The 15,743-nt window shown below is 39.4% G+C and overlaps 1 protein-coding gene across 3 annotated transcripts in view; it reads right to left on the bottom strand.

Annotated features, from left to right (window-relative positions):
* Positions 1–2,022: 2,022 nt before the first annotated feature.
* The window catches only part of trim33 (tripartite motif containing 33), a 248,971-nt gene continuing 235,250 nt past the window's right edge, over positions 2,023–15,743 (bottom strand). For 2 of the 3 annotated variants that reach the window (XM_068057034.1, XM_068057035.1), the window contains 3 exons: positions 15,262–15,414; positions 10,415–10,489; positions 2,023–4,214 (listed from right to left, as the gene is read on the bottom strand). In XM_068057034.1, coding sequence (XP_067913135.1) covers positions 3,999–4,214; positions 10,415–10,489; positions 15,262–15,414 — 444 coding nt within the window. In that variant the 3' untranslated portion in view covers positions 2,023–3,998. The remainder of the gene's footprint in view (positions 4,215–10,414; positions 10,490–15,261; positions 15,415–15,743) is intronic. The other variant, XM_068057036.1, reaches the window with a different exon arrangement.

Below are 15,743 nucleotides of genomic sequence, written 5' to 3'. Positions count from 1 at the left end.
AAACCTGTCAACTGGGCTGAACAAAAAATTGTCTTTTTAACTAACAAAAAAACCCAGGAAATTCATCTATTTCTGCAGAAATTATACCTTGGTTTTTATTTAAGAGCTGGGAGTATGCTCTATGGCTGCATTGTGGTTCACATCTGCTTTTTTGGCACAAGAAAAACACTCCATCACGACATGCCCCTTGCCAGCTGTACAATTTAATAGAAATGACTAAGGAGAAACTTTCCAATTAAAGCTTTTTTCTGTTCTAATGCAGCAACTTTCATCATCTACAACACAACATTCCATAATATTTTAAACAGGTAATATTTACAAACTGTTGACAGGCTTTTAAATAACTCTGACAAAAATACTGTAAACTTTAAGTTACAAAACTAGCAAAAAACACAGCGGATGCAGCAGTCATAACTGGCAATTATTAAAAAAAGAGACAGGTGAAGTCAATTAAAATTCATCCATAGGACGATTGACTTAAAGAATATGATATGATCAGTAGCTAATGAGGCTGTATATTTTTATGGCATACACAAGCAGCTTTTAGAAACTATCACTAGTAATAACTGCTGTACAATCAAATCTCAACAGACTTCCTGCATCAGTAAAAACCATAATGGGACTTCATATTACCATTTTAGATTTCAGTCTAAAACCTGTAAATCAAGGTATAGCATAAATCCCTGTCATAAAGTAAAAGATTTAGAAACAAAGTTCAGCTTATAAATAAATTATTGTAACTTCACAAGGTCAAACAGCAGTTTGCCCCTAAATATTACAGATTTGAACTGTTCTCTCCCTCTTTTAAACTAGATGTAGTAGCATCAGCCCTTTCTGGCCCTAGTTAATGGAACTGTAGTACACATTAGATGCAAGTGAGTCAAGAGGCATCAATAGTATGGAAGTAATGCCCTAAATTTGATCATTTCTAATAAAAATCACAACTAATTATCAAGTTAGGGCATGTACTACTGATGTAGATGAAAACAAAGTCCAGGATTTGACAGACCCCCTGATGAACATATTTACATTCTACTTTTCGAAGCATAACACTTGATCCTTAGGAACAGAATTTCCTTGTGGGTACCAGTAACAACCATCTACTTCTGACTGAAAGCTTATTATAGATTGTCGTTTAAAAAAATTCTTAAGTGGTGAATAGTCAGATCCCAATGATCAAAATAGTACTGGAATACTTGATAAGAAAAAAAATTGTATAAAAGGAAATATTGAAGGATGATTTATAAACTTAACAGGGTTGCTATCCAGAAATTTGTTGACGGATGGAGTAGAGATTCAATTAGATTTTCAAATGTCTGTGCTTTGTGGGGATAACAGTATCAGCTGATAGCCATACTGAAGTTAATTGACCGGAAGGTACTCTGCTATATGCTTAAAATGTGGATAAATATCAAACATTTACTATTAGATACATGTACCTGGACAATTTTAGGAGGGTAAGTCACCAGGAATATATATTACAGCCACTAAAAAAACTTTTCCGCTATCTAGTGTTACCATTTCTGATAGATAGGAAACCAGTTACAAGGAAGTTAGTCAGCAAAACAAAATAGTAAAGGGAAAAAGTCCATATTGTGACCAGTTTCACAAAAGACTGCACTATATAAGAGCTTAAAAGAACTGCCTTTAGCAATATGGAATTCAAACAGTGAAAATATTTGATTAAGACGTCAATATAAATACTACTCCTACAGGGGTTTCCGCAGCACATTATCATGAATGGTTCAAACCACTAGTTTATTAATGTTTAACTTGTGGTGCTATATTTATCTTATTCAGAGGCTGCGGTTTTACATATTTGTATAGTAATGGGTATCTCAGTATTCCCATTATACAAACCTCGACTAACCTGCTCGAACTAACTGGCTTGGTATCAGTGTATGTTCTATACAAAAACTTATACATTTCTCATGTAACAATATAAAACAGCTGACAAAAAATCATATATAGATGGCATCAAATCACAAAGGTGCTTGTACATTTAAAGTAAGGAGAACAATAAGCACTGAATAATTTTATTTCCATCTACTTCGGACTTCAATTTTACAAAACTAGGGAAGTACACCACTTCCAAATACATCATTTTCACCTTTTATTTTGAAACTGTATGAGTGAATTGTTCATCGTGATCAAGGTGAGAAATGGTGGTTTCATTCCTGGCCGTGCACACTTCTATTTTTGGTTCCCAGCATCAGTGGCACACAAAGATTAGATTGGATTAGATGCGGAGCACAGCTCCCTGCAATGTCCCATCATTCTCACTCCAAACAACAATCTGTCCCTTGTAAATAAAAGCTTAAGCATACAGTTGATGCATCACTTACTGAACCAGGACTGAAGCATAAACTGAACAGGAAAGTTCTCGTTTGCTGTTAGTACTTTAGTATGAACTTGCAAGTAAGTCTTTGTCTAGCCAGCAAATGCCAGGATCAAATTCATAATGCATCTGTTGTTAGAATTACCTCCAATTGCATCCTGTTATATCATCTAACAAAAAAAGGCACTGAATGTAACCTTGGAGGTCACATCCTGTTGTGCTATTGACATTACTTTCTCTATTTGCAACAACAGCCATCATTATTACATGCATTAGATAACAAAGTTAGTATTAATTTGTAGGAATTATGGACAGTTTTGCTCTGCAAGCCTATACCCACTGAGAATTGGGTTGAGACTGGCCAAACTCATTTCATTTTAGAGTGACTCAACCAGGAGAGAGAGAACTGTCAGCAGTCTCTGCTGAATTCAAGCCTGGATCCCAAAGGAGAGAGGACAATACTAAAAATCCATTGCATCAAATGGTTAATCACTTTCACTTAATAGTCACAGTTGAGTTCGGAGATATCTATTCCACCTGTTTGATGGTCAAGTGCATGAACTCTTCACTCATGTTTAAAAAATGACAAGATTATATCAGTCTTTTTAAAAATAAGTACAAGTGTCTGTTCTCAATTTAGATTGTGTCCAATTTTGTACTTGACCCATGTTTAGCATTTGATGACAAACCAGCATGGCAGAAAGAACTAGACTAACATGTTAGTAGAAAGGATTACTTACTGATACTGTTCCATTACCTTGAAATTCCCTCAACTTTACATGTAAGAAAACAAGTCCGCAGAAAATAAATTAATTGAAACCTCGACTTATTAATGCAGTGTGATTGTTGCAACACAGATCATTGATGAGTGCTGCAGCCATTCCACAGATCTCAGCATCAATTGGTAGTTTGCAGGCCAAGTCCTGGGATTCTTTCTAACTGCAAAGTCAAACAAAATGTACAAAAGTATATACTTACAGTTGCCCTGCAAAAATAAATAAGCAAATCTTGTACTTTTAAGATGTGAAGAAATGCTAGTGTGGTCATCAAACAGTTTAAAACGTGGTTAATGGCAGCTAATTATTGCAGTGCACGTATATACTTCACCAGAATCCAAAAAATCATGGCATTCAATAGATAGTGTTCGAAGATTTACATCTGTTCTAAATTTAACACTTGGTAGCTGAAACAAGGTAACTGAATGGGAACAGGCACCTGAAAGGCAAGATCTACTGGATTTATCTAAACTGAATTGCGTGGTGGGTAACCATTTTATACAAAGAAAATTTCCAATTCTAAATATGTAAATTAAAGATCTGTGTAGTTAATAAATAGTTCCTTGTGCATGCCAATAAAATATATGCCATCTACAACGTTTAGCACACAAAGAATCAATCAGGTAATTACATCAGTAAAGGCAAGGATATTTAAAAAAAAAAGGAGCAGAGCTGGAAAGACTCTCAGTATTCAGATAATGAACAAATGCAACAAAGTCTTGTTTATTTGTACAAAAACATTTTAAAACTCTAATAAATACTGTGTGGTGGATATCAGCTTTTACAACCAACAAGCAGATAGCCACAGGAGTATTACTCACATCTTGTGAGCACAAAAAAGGGAAAGTCTAACAAGTTCATCTTCCCCTCAAAGGAGGAGAAAATCATTTAATGTGCACTGGCCTGTCATCCGACTTTAGCCGCTTTCGCCTAGGTTGAACGAAGTCATCGTCAGAGTCCTCAGTAATATGAGCTTCATCTTCATGGTCGGAATCTGATTCTACCAGAGGTGTAAAGATTCTGTCTGAATAAACCACCTGCAGTTTTGCTTCGAAATAGCTTTCTAGAGCTTTTCCAGCCTGGGCCACCTCTGAATCTGCCTAAAAGTGAAAGCAACACAAAAGTATTTAATCTGATTACCAACAGACCAGTATCCCCATTGTAACAAAATATTAATTTACGAATCCCTTAAATATTAGTAGGTAACTTGTGGTGTGACAAACCCATACAGACCTTCAATTCCCCAATGTGTTCTAAGTTAGTTGATCTCAGCAGGGAGAGGAGCTGAATTCTTATAATTCAGCTCAATGCTCATGCTTTAGGAGTGAGTGCAAGAAATGAGCCAAGATTCCTGCTTGGCAGTCAAATGGTCACTGCTGGAAATTTTGCTCACGTAGACTTCAGCTGTGATTTACTCTAATAGCCTACTAAAACTCACTATCTAAACTCACAAGCGTCCACTTAGCTGAGGAAACAGGGGCTGCTAGTCCCGGTTAAACTATACTCTTGCAAGTTAGTACTTTCAGGAGTACATTGACGAGAACATTGGGACAAATTCTTTGATTTGTTACAATTTGCATACAAAATCTACTTTCAAAAGAGAATGGATCTTTGAAAATATGTTTAGCGTATAAAAGATCCTCAAAATAAAATTCACGCAAATTTTAAAATCATCTGGCTTTAAAAGATAAAGCCCAGAGTCAAGATGGTCATGCCCGGTTTCATTTCTATGGTTTTTGAAGTACCTCAACAGTGGGATAAGGAAAACACACTTTTCTCATTAACCTCTTTATATAATCATACAATGCTCCCCATCATATTTGTAATGTGTTACAGCAGTAAATCCACTTATTTTACAATGTCAGTATGCCACAAAATATCAGGCCTCACCTACGCTGTTCAAGCCTTTCCATGCATATCCTTGCAGACACTACATAATACGTTGATTATGGACATACTATGTCATTTAAAACTATACATACAAGCCACACGTCAAACATGAAAGATATTAACTCATGCGTAGGCTTCATCCCTGAATGAAAACCATAAACAGCATTTAACAGGGCCTTTCATAATCTCAGGATAGCCCAAGGTGCCTCATAGCTAAGCAGCAGATATTGTAGGTAAATGTAGCCAATTAGCACACAAGGCTCCATAAACAGCAATGAGTTAAATGACCATATAATCTGTTTTGGTGGGATTGGTTTAGGGATAAATGTTCGCCAGGATACTAGCCTGTTCTTCTACAATAATGCCACTGAATCTTTTACATTTACCTGAGGGGGCAAAGGGCCTCAGTTTAACATCTGATCCGAAAAACTGTGCAGCTCTTCCTCACTACCATTCTGAAGCGTCAGCTAGATTATATGGTCAGGTCTCTAGACTGGGCTTGAACCCATTACCTTCTGACTTAAGAGACATGAGTGCCACCACTGAGCCAAGGTTGATACCTGAAGTGCGAAGTTAATTTGTATGGATATACATCTTGTGTCTGTTTGACGTTTTTATTTATCCCTCAGTCTTCACTTTCATTTACTACGACACGCTTCCTTGAGTTGGAGAAATCGGTAAAGACTGCTCAGACAGAAAGGTGACCGCCAGGCAGAGTAGAAGAACTAGGCAGGTAGTGCAGAAGTCCCCTAGGTCCATCTCCCTCTCTAACAGATTTTCCACCTTGGATACTGTTGGGGGAAGATAGCTTCTCAAGGGAATGCAGCAAGAGCCAAGTTTGTGGCACCACGGGTGGCTGCACAGGAGGGGCGGAGATAGAGTGGGAGAGCTATAGTGATAGGGGATTCTATCGTAAGGGGTACAGATAGGCGATTCTGTGGCCGCAAGCTTGACTCCAGGATGGTATGTCGCTTCCCTGGTGCGAGGGTCAAGGATGTCAAGGAGCGGCTGCAGGACATTCTGAAAGGGAGGGTGAACAGTCAGAGGTCATGGTACCAACGACATAGGTAGAAAGAAGGATGAGGTCCTGCAACAAGAATTTAGGGAGCTAGGTAGCAGATTAAAAAGCAGGACCTGATGGAGTAATCCAGGGATTACAACCTCAGTGCCACGTGCTAGTGAGCATAGGAATAGGAGGATAGAGCAGATGAATGCGTGGCTGAAGTGATGGTGCAGGAGGGAGGGCTTTAGTTTTCTGGATCACTGGGTCTGCTTCTGGAGAAGGTGGGACCTGTACAAGTTGGACAGGTTGCACCTGAACCAGAACGGGACCAACATCCTTGCAGGGAGGTTTGTTAGTGTTGGGGGGAGGGTTTAAACTAATTTGGCAGGGGGATGGGGTGCAGAGTGGCGGTACAGTAGGAGGTGACGCACAGCCAAATATAGAAGAGAAACTAAGTCAGTCTGCAAGGTAGAGAAAATATAGACCTGTTAAGGCACAAGCAAATAATGCAAGGCTGAATTGCATCTATTTTAATGCAAGGAGTCTTACAAGCAAGACAGATGAATTGAGGGCGCTGATTAACACATGGGAATATGATATTATTGCTATCACAGAGACATGGTTCAGGGAAGGGCAGGGCTGGCAGCTCAATATTCCAGGATATAGAATCTTCAGGCGTAACCGGGGTTGGTTTGGTGGGGGTGGTGGGGGGGCGTGCAAAAAGAGGAGGTGGCATTGCACTGTTGATCAAGGAGTCGATTACTGCAGTAAGGAGGGATGATATCTTAGAAGGTTCCTCAAATGAGGCCATATGGGTAGAACTTAAAAACAAAAAGGGGGCAATCATTTTGCTGGGTGTGTACTACAGGCCTCCAAACAGTCAGGGAGAGATACAGGAGCAAATATGTAGGCAAATCTCAGAGAGGTGTAAAAATAATAGGGTAATAGGGGATTTCAACTTCCCCAATGCTAACTGGGATAGTCTTAGTGCAAAGGGCTTAAAGGGGGCGGAATTCTTAAAATGCATACAGGAGAACTTTTTGAGCCAGCACATAAAAATTCTTACAAGAGGTATAAGTGCCAGTGGGGGAGCATTTCGGGGATAGCGACCATAACGCTAAGATTTAAGGTAGTTATGGAAAAGGACAAAGATGGACCAGAAATAAAGGTACTGAATTGGGAGAAGCCGATTTCAATATGATAAAACAACTGGCCAAAGTGGACTGGGAGCAGCTACTTGTAGGAAAGTCTACATCAGACCAGTGGGAGTCATTCAAAAAGGAAATAGCAAGAGTTCAGGGCCAACATGCTCCCGTAAAGGTGAAGGGTAGAACCAACAAGTTCAGGGAACCCTGGATGTCAAGGGATGTAGAGGATTGGATAAGGAAAAAAAAAGGGAGGCTTATGGCAGATTCAGAGGGCTGAAAACAGCCGAGGCCCTAGGAGTATAGAAAGTGTAGGGGGATACTTAAAAAAGTAATTAGGAGAGCCAAGAGTGGACATGAAAAAACACTGGCGGGCAAGATAATGGAAAATCCCAAGGCATTTTATTAGTATATTAAGGGCAGGAGGATAACCAGGGAAAGAGTAGGGCCCATTAAGGACCAAAGTGGCAATCTGTGTGTGGCCAGAGGATGTAGGTGAGGTTTTAAATGATTACTTTTCATCTGTGTTCACTATGGAGAAGGATGATATAGGTGGAGATCAGGGAGGGGGATTGTGATATACTTGAACAAATTAGGGAGGAGGCATTCGTGGTTTTAACAGGATTAACAGTGGATAAATCCCCAGGCCCAGATGAGATGCATCCCAGGCTGTTATGTAAGGCAAGGGAGGAGATTGCAGGGGCTCTGACACAAATTTTCAAATCCCCTCTGGCCACAGGAGAGGTGCCAGAGGACTGGAGGACAGCGAATGTGGTACCATTATTCAAGAAGGGTAGTCGGGATAAACCAGGTAATTACAGGCCAGTGAATCTAACTTCAGTGGTTGGGCAACTATTGGAAAAAATTCTGAGGGACAGGATTAATCGCTACTTGGGGAGGCAGGGATTAATCAAGGGTAGTCAGCATGGCTTGATCAGGGGGAGATCATGTGTAACAAATTTAACTGAATTTTTTCGAGGTGGTGACTGGCTGTGTAGATGAGGGTAAAGCATTTGATGTAGTCTACATAGATTTCAGTAAGGCTTTTGATAAGGTCCCACATGGAATATTAGTCAAGGTAGTAAGAGCCCATGGGATCCAGGGCAATTTGGCAAATTGGATCTAAAACTGGCTTAGTGGCAAGTGGCAAGAGGCAGAGGGTGATGTTCAAGGATTGTTTTTGCGAGTGGAAGCCTGTGGTGTACCGCAGGGATCGGTGCTGGGACCCTTGCTGTTTGTACTGTACATTCATGATTGAGAAGTGAATATAGCAGGTTTGATCAGTAAGTTCACAGATGACATGAAAATTGGTGGTGTCGTAAATATTGAGGAGGAAAGCCTTAGATTACAGGATGATATAGATGGGCTGGTAAGATGGGCAGAGCAGTGGCAAATGAATTTAATCCTGAGAAGTGTGAGGTGATGCATTTTGGGAGGACTAACAAGGCAAGGGAATATACAATGGATGGCAGGACCAAAGGAAGTAGAGGATCAGAGGGACCTTGGTGTACTTGTTCATAGATCACTGAAGGCAGCAGCACAGGTAGATAAGGTGGCTGGGAAGGCACATGGGATACTTGCCTTTATTAGCCGAGGCACAGAATAGAAGAGCAGGGAGGTTATGATGGTGCTGTATAAAACGCTAGTTAGGCTACAACTGGAGTACTGTGTACAGTTCTGGTTGCCACACTATAGAAAGGATATGATTGCACTGGAGAGGGTGCAGAGGAGATTCAACAGGATGTTGCCTGAGCTGGAACATTTCAGCTATGAAGAGAGACTGGCTAGGGTTGTTTTCCTTAGAGCAGACATGTCTGAGGGGGGACCTGATTGAGGTATACAAAATTGAGGGGCATGGGTAGATTAGATAGGAAGAAACTTTTTCCCTTAGTGGAGGTGTCAATAACCAGGGGGCATAGATTTAAGGTAAGGGGCAGGAGGTTTAGAGGGGATTGGAGAAAAAAAAATTTCACCCAGAAGATGGTTGGAATCTGGAACACACTGCCTGAAGGGGTGGTAGAGCAGGAACCCTCAACATTTAAGTAGTATTTAGATGAGCACTTGAAACACCATAGCACACAAGGCTGCGGGCCAAGTGCTGGAAAATGGGATTAGAATAGATAGGTGCTTGATGGCCGGCATGGCCGAAGGGGCTGTTTCTGTGCTGTATAACTGACTAAATCATGCTCCTGACATCTCCGATGGCGGAAATAGAACTTGCATCATAAATTGGGCTCGTAGCATAGCAAAATAGACTTCAGATGTTGTCTTCCTCTACTTCAGTTGCCAAGTGGGTAAATTTTCAGACAATTAAGGCATAGTGAGGAGCGGATTTCTATTGAAAATATGTGTTTAGCAAAACCTTTATGGAACCCTCGGTCACAGCATAATAGTGAATTCCATGCTGGGAAGTAAACATCCGTACATTCTAAGGGCCAACAATGAAGATAGCACAGAGCATTAGCTTCTTTCTAATGGATACTAGTAGGCTCAAAAAGAGCGAGTGAAACTGAGCAAAGAAAAACGGAACAGGATTTCTGGTTGTTAATCGCCTTCATAGCACTGTTTTCCCACTATGCAAAGAATGTGACAACTTGCAAAAGCATCTTAGTTGATGCATGTAGAGCACTCCAGCTGGTACCATACTGGGTTTTAGTGCTCTAAGTGACATAGTAATTGCTGCTGATAAACTGAACATTTTCCCTTTTTGGGCAGCCAGCATCAAGCACTTCCAGATCATGCACAGCATAGCAGTGTGAAGAGTAAAGCTGCCTTTACTCTGCACAATCTTCTTCAGACTAACAGAAGATCATCCCCCTACTGCACCACTATGACACTTCCATTTTTAACACCTGCCACTCTTTGGTCTTCGAGAATAAGATTACTAATTTGTCACCTGAGGAGCAGCAGCCTGTTGTGGGTCCATATCCATTAGGCAATAGGTTGAAGCCATTAAAACACATGTCACGTAGGTCACTTATAGCCAGTAAAGATGACTTTTGTCTCATCCGGCTATCTGAATTTAAACTCAAGGGTCAAGAGTAAAAGGCAAGTGTGTCAATCCACTCCCGTGCACAATAAATTTCATCTGGTAAATGGACAGTGGCTAAAATAATTTTGAGATATCGCTTAGTGAAGCACTATGTTTTCATTCCACAAACATCAAGTGGAACTTTTTTTTTTAACATAAACAACCAAATTCAACTGATACACATTGCAGAGAAAAAAAAAAGGTCTGTCATAAGCAGGGGTGATGTTTTACCTTGGTTCTCATTTCCCTTTCTTTGGTCCTCATGAGGGCTTGAGGACCATTTTGAACCCCAGGTAATAGGGTAACCTTTATGAGACAATAAAATTCATAATATAAATTTGTTTTATGTTGCACTGATAGACAAACATCAAAAAAGTTTCCTTAATATCTGTACAATTTATCCTTTAAGTGCATACTCATTTAAGTACTTGCACTACAGTAAAAATCCATGCTTTTTGTTTGAAAGAAGGCTGGTCTATTAAAAATGCAAAAAAATAAGAGGTGGAATATATTGGTCAATAACTCCAGCAATATCACTGGCAATTTTCATGCCAATATTAGCACGCCTTTAATTCCCTTTTCTGAATTATAAAATACTTACCCTTCCTTATGTGATCAATATCTTCTGCAATTTAACTGAAATATTACAATGTGAACAGATTTTGCAAGACAAGATCACTGCTCAAAATGTAAAAACTAAATGACAATTTACATTGCTAACAGCAGCAATGTTTGTGTATATCCTGCCTCTTTATTTATTGTGAATCTGGTGAGTGTGGGAAAGTTTTGGGTTTATTGAATAATCTCATTGTTAGAAAAGTAAACATACATTTCTTGAGAATTTAGACCATATTTTGTGTGGGCTCTTAAGTCTACAACATTGAAAAATATTGAAGCTCCCCATTAGTAAACACATATGATTCTGTATTTAAACCTACAGAGCCTAGATCCAATTCTTAATGTGTTCAGCGAGTTAGGCTTAGCTAGGGAAATACTGGTGTCCTCAGTACCTCAGGATCCTCAGTCATCAGGGTTTACATTCCAGACCACCAACCATGGGATGGACATTAAAGAAGTAACAGTCATAGAGCAGGTAATGTGCAATAGCACACCAGCATGAGACACTTCCAGAGGAGGAGGAGGAGAAGAGTAACAAGAAAATTGGTGCAGGTGCGAACAGTTGGTGGTTGGGGGCAGGGTGGGGGGGTGCTGTGGAGAAGGGAAAGAATATTGATTTGTACTGTTTATTGCCTCTGATGTGACACACACTTGCAGAATCCTCTAGCAAGTAACTGTACTTTGAAAATTTATGATTAGCTATTTGCCATGTAACTTCTTAGCTCAGGAATGCTCAGAGATTGTTGTGGTTAGAGGGCAGCAGATTTGTGCACTCCCTAAATACATGGTGCTAGTGCAAGCCTATCCTAACAGTTATAGAAATAAGAGCCAAATTAATGACAGAATATTTAACACCCACATAGCATTTCATAAATTTATCCTCCAACTTCAGCAGATATACCACGTAAGCCTTGAGCAGGTTGCTTATGGTGAAAACGCGCGAGAAAAGTTTGAAGTCAAAACCCACCTCCATAAAGTAGCATTTCAATTTGAATTAAATGGGTAGAAAATCTAAACATACACTTAAAATTATACCTCTCAACGCATTTACATTAAAGTACTACAGAATTACATCACCAAAACTGCCAGGTTGTTTGAAGATACCTTGGAAACATTTTCAGTTATTGAAGCTAAAAATAACTTTGGTACTGAATTTTACACAAAAAAAAACTTAAGTTTAATCTTTTTAGAAAGTTATTTTGTACAGTACATGTAACATTGCAGTAAAGCAACAGAGGGAAAAAGTCTCTGAAGAGTCAGCCAGGGTGAAAGACATACCTAAAAAGGGCCATACATCTCCAAGGCCCCACTAAAATTATTAGTTAAATCAAACTGAATCAAAATAAGCAATATGGCCTGAGAATTGAAATTCTAGTCCCCAGGATACAGGCTGCTGAAAAGAACTAACTCAGCACAAATGATAATCAGTAATGTGGTCCGAGGATGTGGAAAATAGCCTTATGAATACACTTGCTTTTTATTTATGGTCGTTAGGTAGATGTGGATAGAATGTTTCCTCTGGCTGGTGAGTCTAGAACCAGGGGACACAATCCCAGAATAAGGGACAGGCATTTAAGACTGAGATGAGGAGGAATTTCTTTGCTCAGAGGGCTGTGGAAGCTCAATCATTGAGCATGTTCAAGACAGAAATCAACAGATATTTGAGTACTGATGATATCAAGGGATATGGGGATAGTGGGGAGAAATGGCACAGAGGTAGATGATCAGCCATGATCTGTTTTAATGGCGGAGCAGACACAATGGGCCGAATGGCCTACTCCTGCTCCTATTTCCTTTGATCCTATTGAACTCCATAAGCTATACATTATTATAGGGGTGTATATGTAGTGCAGTGACCACAGAGAGACCCTTGAGCACTAACCTGTCACAATAGTAACACTACCGTCCTAAGTAAACTAAACAGGTATATCTAAAAGGTAATTGATCGAGACGACTCATAGCTGCAGGCATATATATAATGCCTGCTGAAACCACAAGTTTTGTGGGATCAGATCAAGACCCTAATGTTTTTCACAATGGTCAAAATTTACTACGTTTTAGTTTCCTTTAAGCAAATTAACCAGGAAACACAACATAATGACGAACCTTGAAAATATTACCAGTTGATACAGCAATTAAGCAGTTTATCCAGAATTGAGGCATTCCGGATTGTGGAGAGAAATGATGCCAATTTTAGCGCTTTATTATACTTATTTATTTTGGGCAATTTTGCCAAATAAAAAGTTTGGAAAGCTTGGTCACTCACTGGCTTGTAATGGCCAAAGACTGAATCCTGTAGAAAAAGTTGCAAATGCACAAGCATTATGCCACCACTCCCAAGGACTGGTCGAGCGTACAAAAACAAATACCAAGCCAAGAAATGAAGCACAAATGCCACACAAGTAAGGAGGGGGGAAAAAAATGACTTACTGAAATTTTGTGCAAAGAACAGCTACAAACTGAATGTTTTAAGATTAAAAGTGACTATATAGAGTGTACAGCACAGTCAATTCAGCCAACTGGTCCATGTTGGCATTTATACTCCAAGAGTCCCCTTCCAACTTCATTTCTATTTCATGTGCTTGTCCAGCTTTTCCTTAAATACCTTTATGCTATTCACCCAACTGAACTATGAGGAGGATAGTGATAGACTGCAAGAGGATATAGACATGGGCAGATACACTGCAGATGAATTTTAATGCAGAGAAGCGTGAAGTGATACATTCGATGGGGAGAACGAGTAGAGGCAATATAAAATAAAGGGTAGAGTGCTAAAGGGGGTGCAGGAACAGAGAGAACTGGGAGTATATGTGCACAAATTGTTGAAGGTGGCAGGGGAACTTAATTAAGTGGTTAAAAAGGCTTACAAGATATTGGGCTTTAGAACATGGGGCTTGGAGTACAAAAGCACGGAAGTTATGATGAACCTCATGATAAAACACTGGTTCGGCCTCAACTGGAATGCTGCCTCCAATTCTGGGCAGCACACTTCAGGAAAGATATGAAGGATTTAGAGAGTGCGCAGAAAAGATTTACAAAAATGGTTCTAGGATGAGGGACTTCAGTTCTGTGGACAGATTGGAGAAACTGGGACTGTTTTCCTTAAAGGAGAAGTTGAGAGGAGATTTGATAGACGCATTCAAAATCATGAGGGGTCTAGAAAGAGTTGAATAGAGAAATAGTTTCCATTGGCAGAAGGGTCGAGAACTGGAGGGCACAGATTTAAGGTCACTAGCAAAAGAACCAACGGGGACATGAAAATCCTTTTTAATGCAGCGAATGGTTAGCATCTAGAATGCACTGCCTAAGAATGCAGTGGCGGCAGATTCAAATGTAGCTTTCAAAAATGAATTGGAGAAGCACCTGAAGAGAAAAAAAATTGCAGGGCTACAGAGAAAGGGAAAGGGAGTGGGACTAGCTGAGTTGGTTTTGCAGAGAGCCGGCACAGACAGGCATAATGGTCTCCTGTGCCACAGCCGTTCTATGAGTCGATAAGTATATATAAATATTTTTTGGTCATTTGGTAGCTTTAATAAGCAATTAACACCTACATAATTCTATTTACAACTTCAGTGAATGATGAACTTGTATTATCACATAGCACTTTACAGCACTGTTTGTCATTCTTGGACATATCTTTGCACTTTCTCCAGTGCTTCTATATCCTATCCTTTTGTAATATGGAGACCAGAATTGAGCACAGTACTCCAAGCAAGGTCTAACCAAGGCTCTGTATAAATTTAACACAACTTCTGTTTTAAATTCCATTCCCCAGTGCTTGATTTGCTCTTATGACTACTTTGAATCATTTTTAAACTCTAATTTTCTATGCTGTAGGTGGTCTCCTTATTCAGTCTACCAAAATGCATCAATTCACACTTACCCATATTGAAACTCATTTGGCTTTACACACCCATTTTGCAAGTTTGCTAATGTCGTCTTTTTTGTTGCTGTATTCCTCAATGTCATCTGCATATTTTGATGTACTTCCGATTCAAAATCATTTAAGTAAATTGTGAATAGTTGTCCCAGCATTGATCCCTATAGAGCACTTTCCACATTCCACCAGTCTGAGTAACTAACTTTAACCCCATTCTGTTTTTTGTTTCGTAGCCAGTTTGCTGCTCATTCTGCTTCTTGTCCTGGCTCGACCTGTTCTGACCTCGGTCACTTATCAAAGGCCTTTTCAAAGTCCATCTGCATTACATCTATTACATTACCCTTGTCCACTCTTTGTTACTTATTCCAAGAGTTCAATAAGGTTGGTTACGCATGAAATCCATGCTGATTATATTTTCGGTGTCGAGATGAAATTCAAATTAAACTCTTGTTCGAATCTGGACTTGTTTAAGCCAGTGTGGAAAATAAACTCAATATGGATTGCAAAGAACAGTTAACAGAACTTGAACTTTTGGTGTATTTGAAACTTTTACACATACAAATTAACAAATTATACTTACTTCATTGAACTTTTCACAGTTCTTAAAAATGAGCCGAATGTCAACCACAAAGTTCTCTGGTGTTTGGTAATGTTGAGAATGTTTTTTCTGCAATTTCATTTTCACTCTGGATAAATCCATTGGATTCTTAATAATTCTGTAGTAATCAGGAACCTAGGAGGAAAAAAGGTAGCTTGATTCCACTTCTATGCAGATTTCAGTCATATTTGTAACTCCCAAGTCCCAACCAGTATCCTCAATTTTATTAGAATGGAAGTAGGGAAAACTGGTAAGAAAAAGATAAAATGGTTCCACCTTAATACTGATTAATATAAAAATGATGTCCAAATTATTATTTTTTTTTTTTTTACAAACGACGCAAGAAAAAAAGTTAGCATGCACTTATATAATGGTTTTCAAATAGAAAACATCCCAAGGCGATTCAGGTTCATTAAAAAAAGATTTTAGGAGTGGTGACTAAATGATTGGTGAAGAGGTAGAGT

The sequence above is a fragment of the Heterodontus francisci genome, chromosome 25 (genome assembly GCF_036365525.1).
Source record: "Heterodontus francisci isolate sHetFra1 chromosome 25, sHetFra1.hap1, whole genome shotgun sequence".
Taxonomy (NCBI): Eukaryota; Metazoa; Chordata; class Chondrichthyes; order Heterodontiformes; family Heterodontidae; genus Heterodontus; species Heterodontus francisci.
Note: the sequence above shows the minus strand (reverse complement) of the source record. Positions and strands in the feature narration are given on the sequence as shown.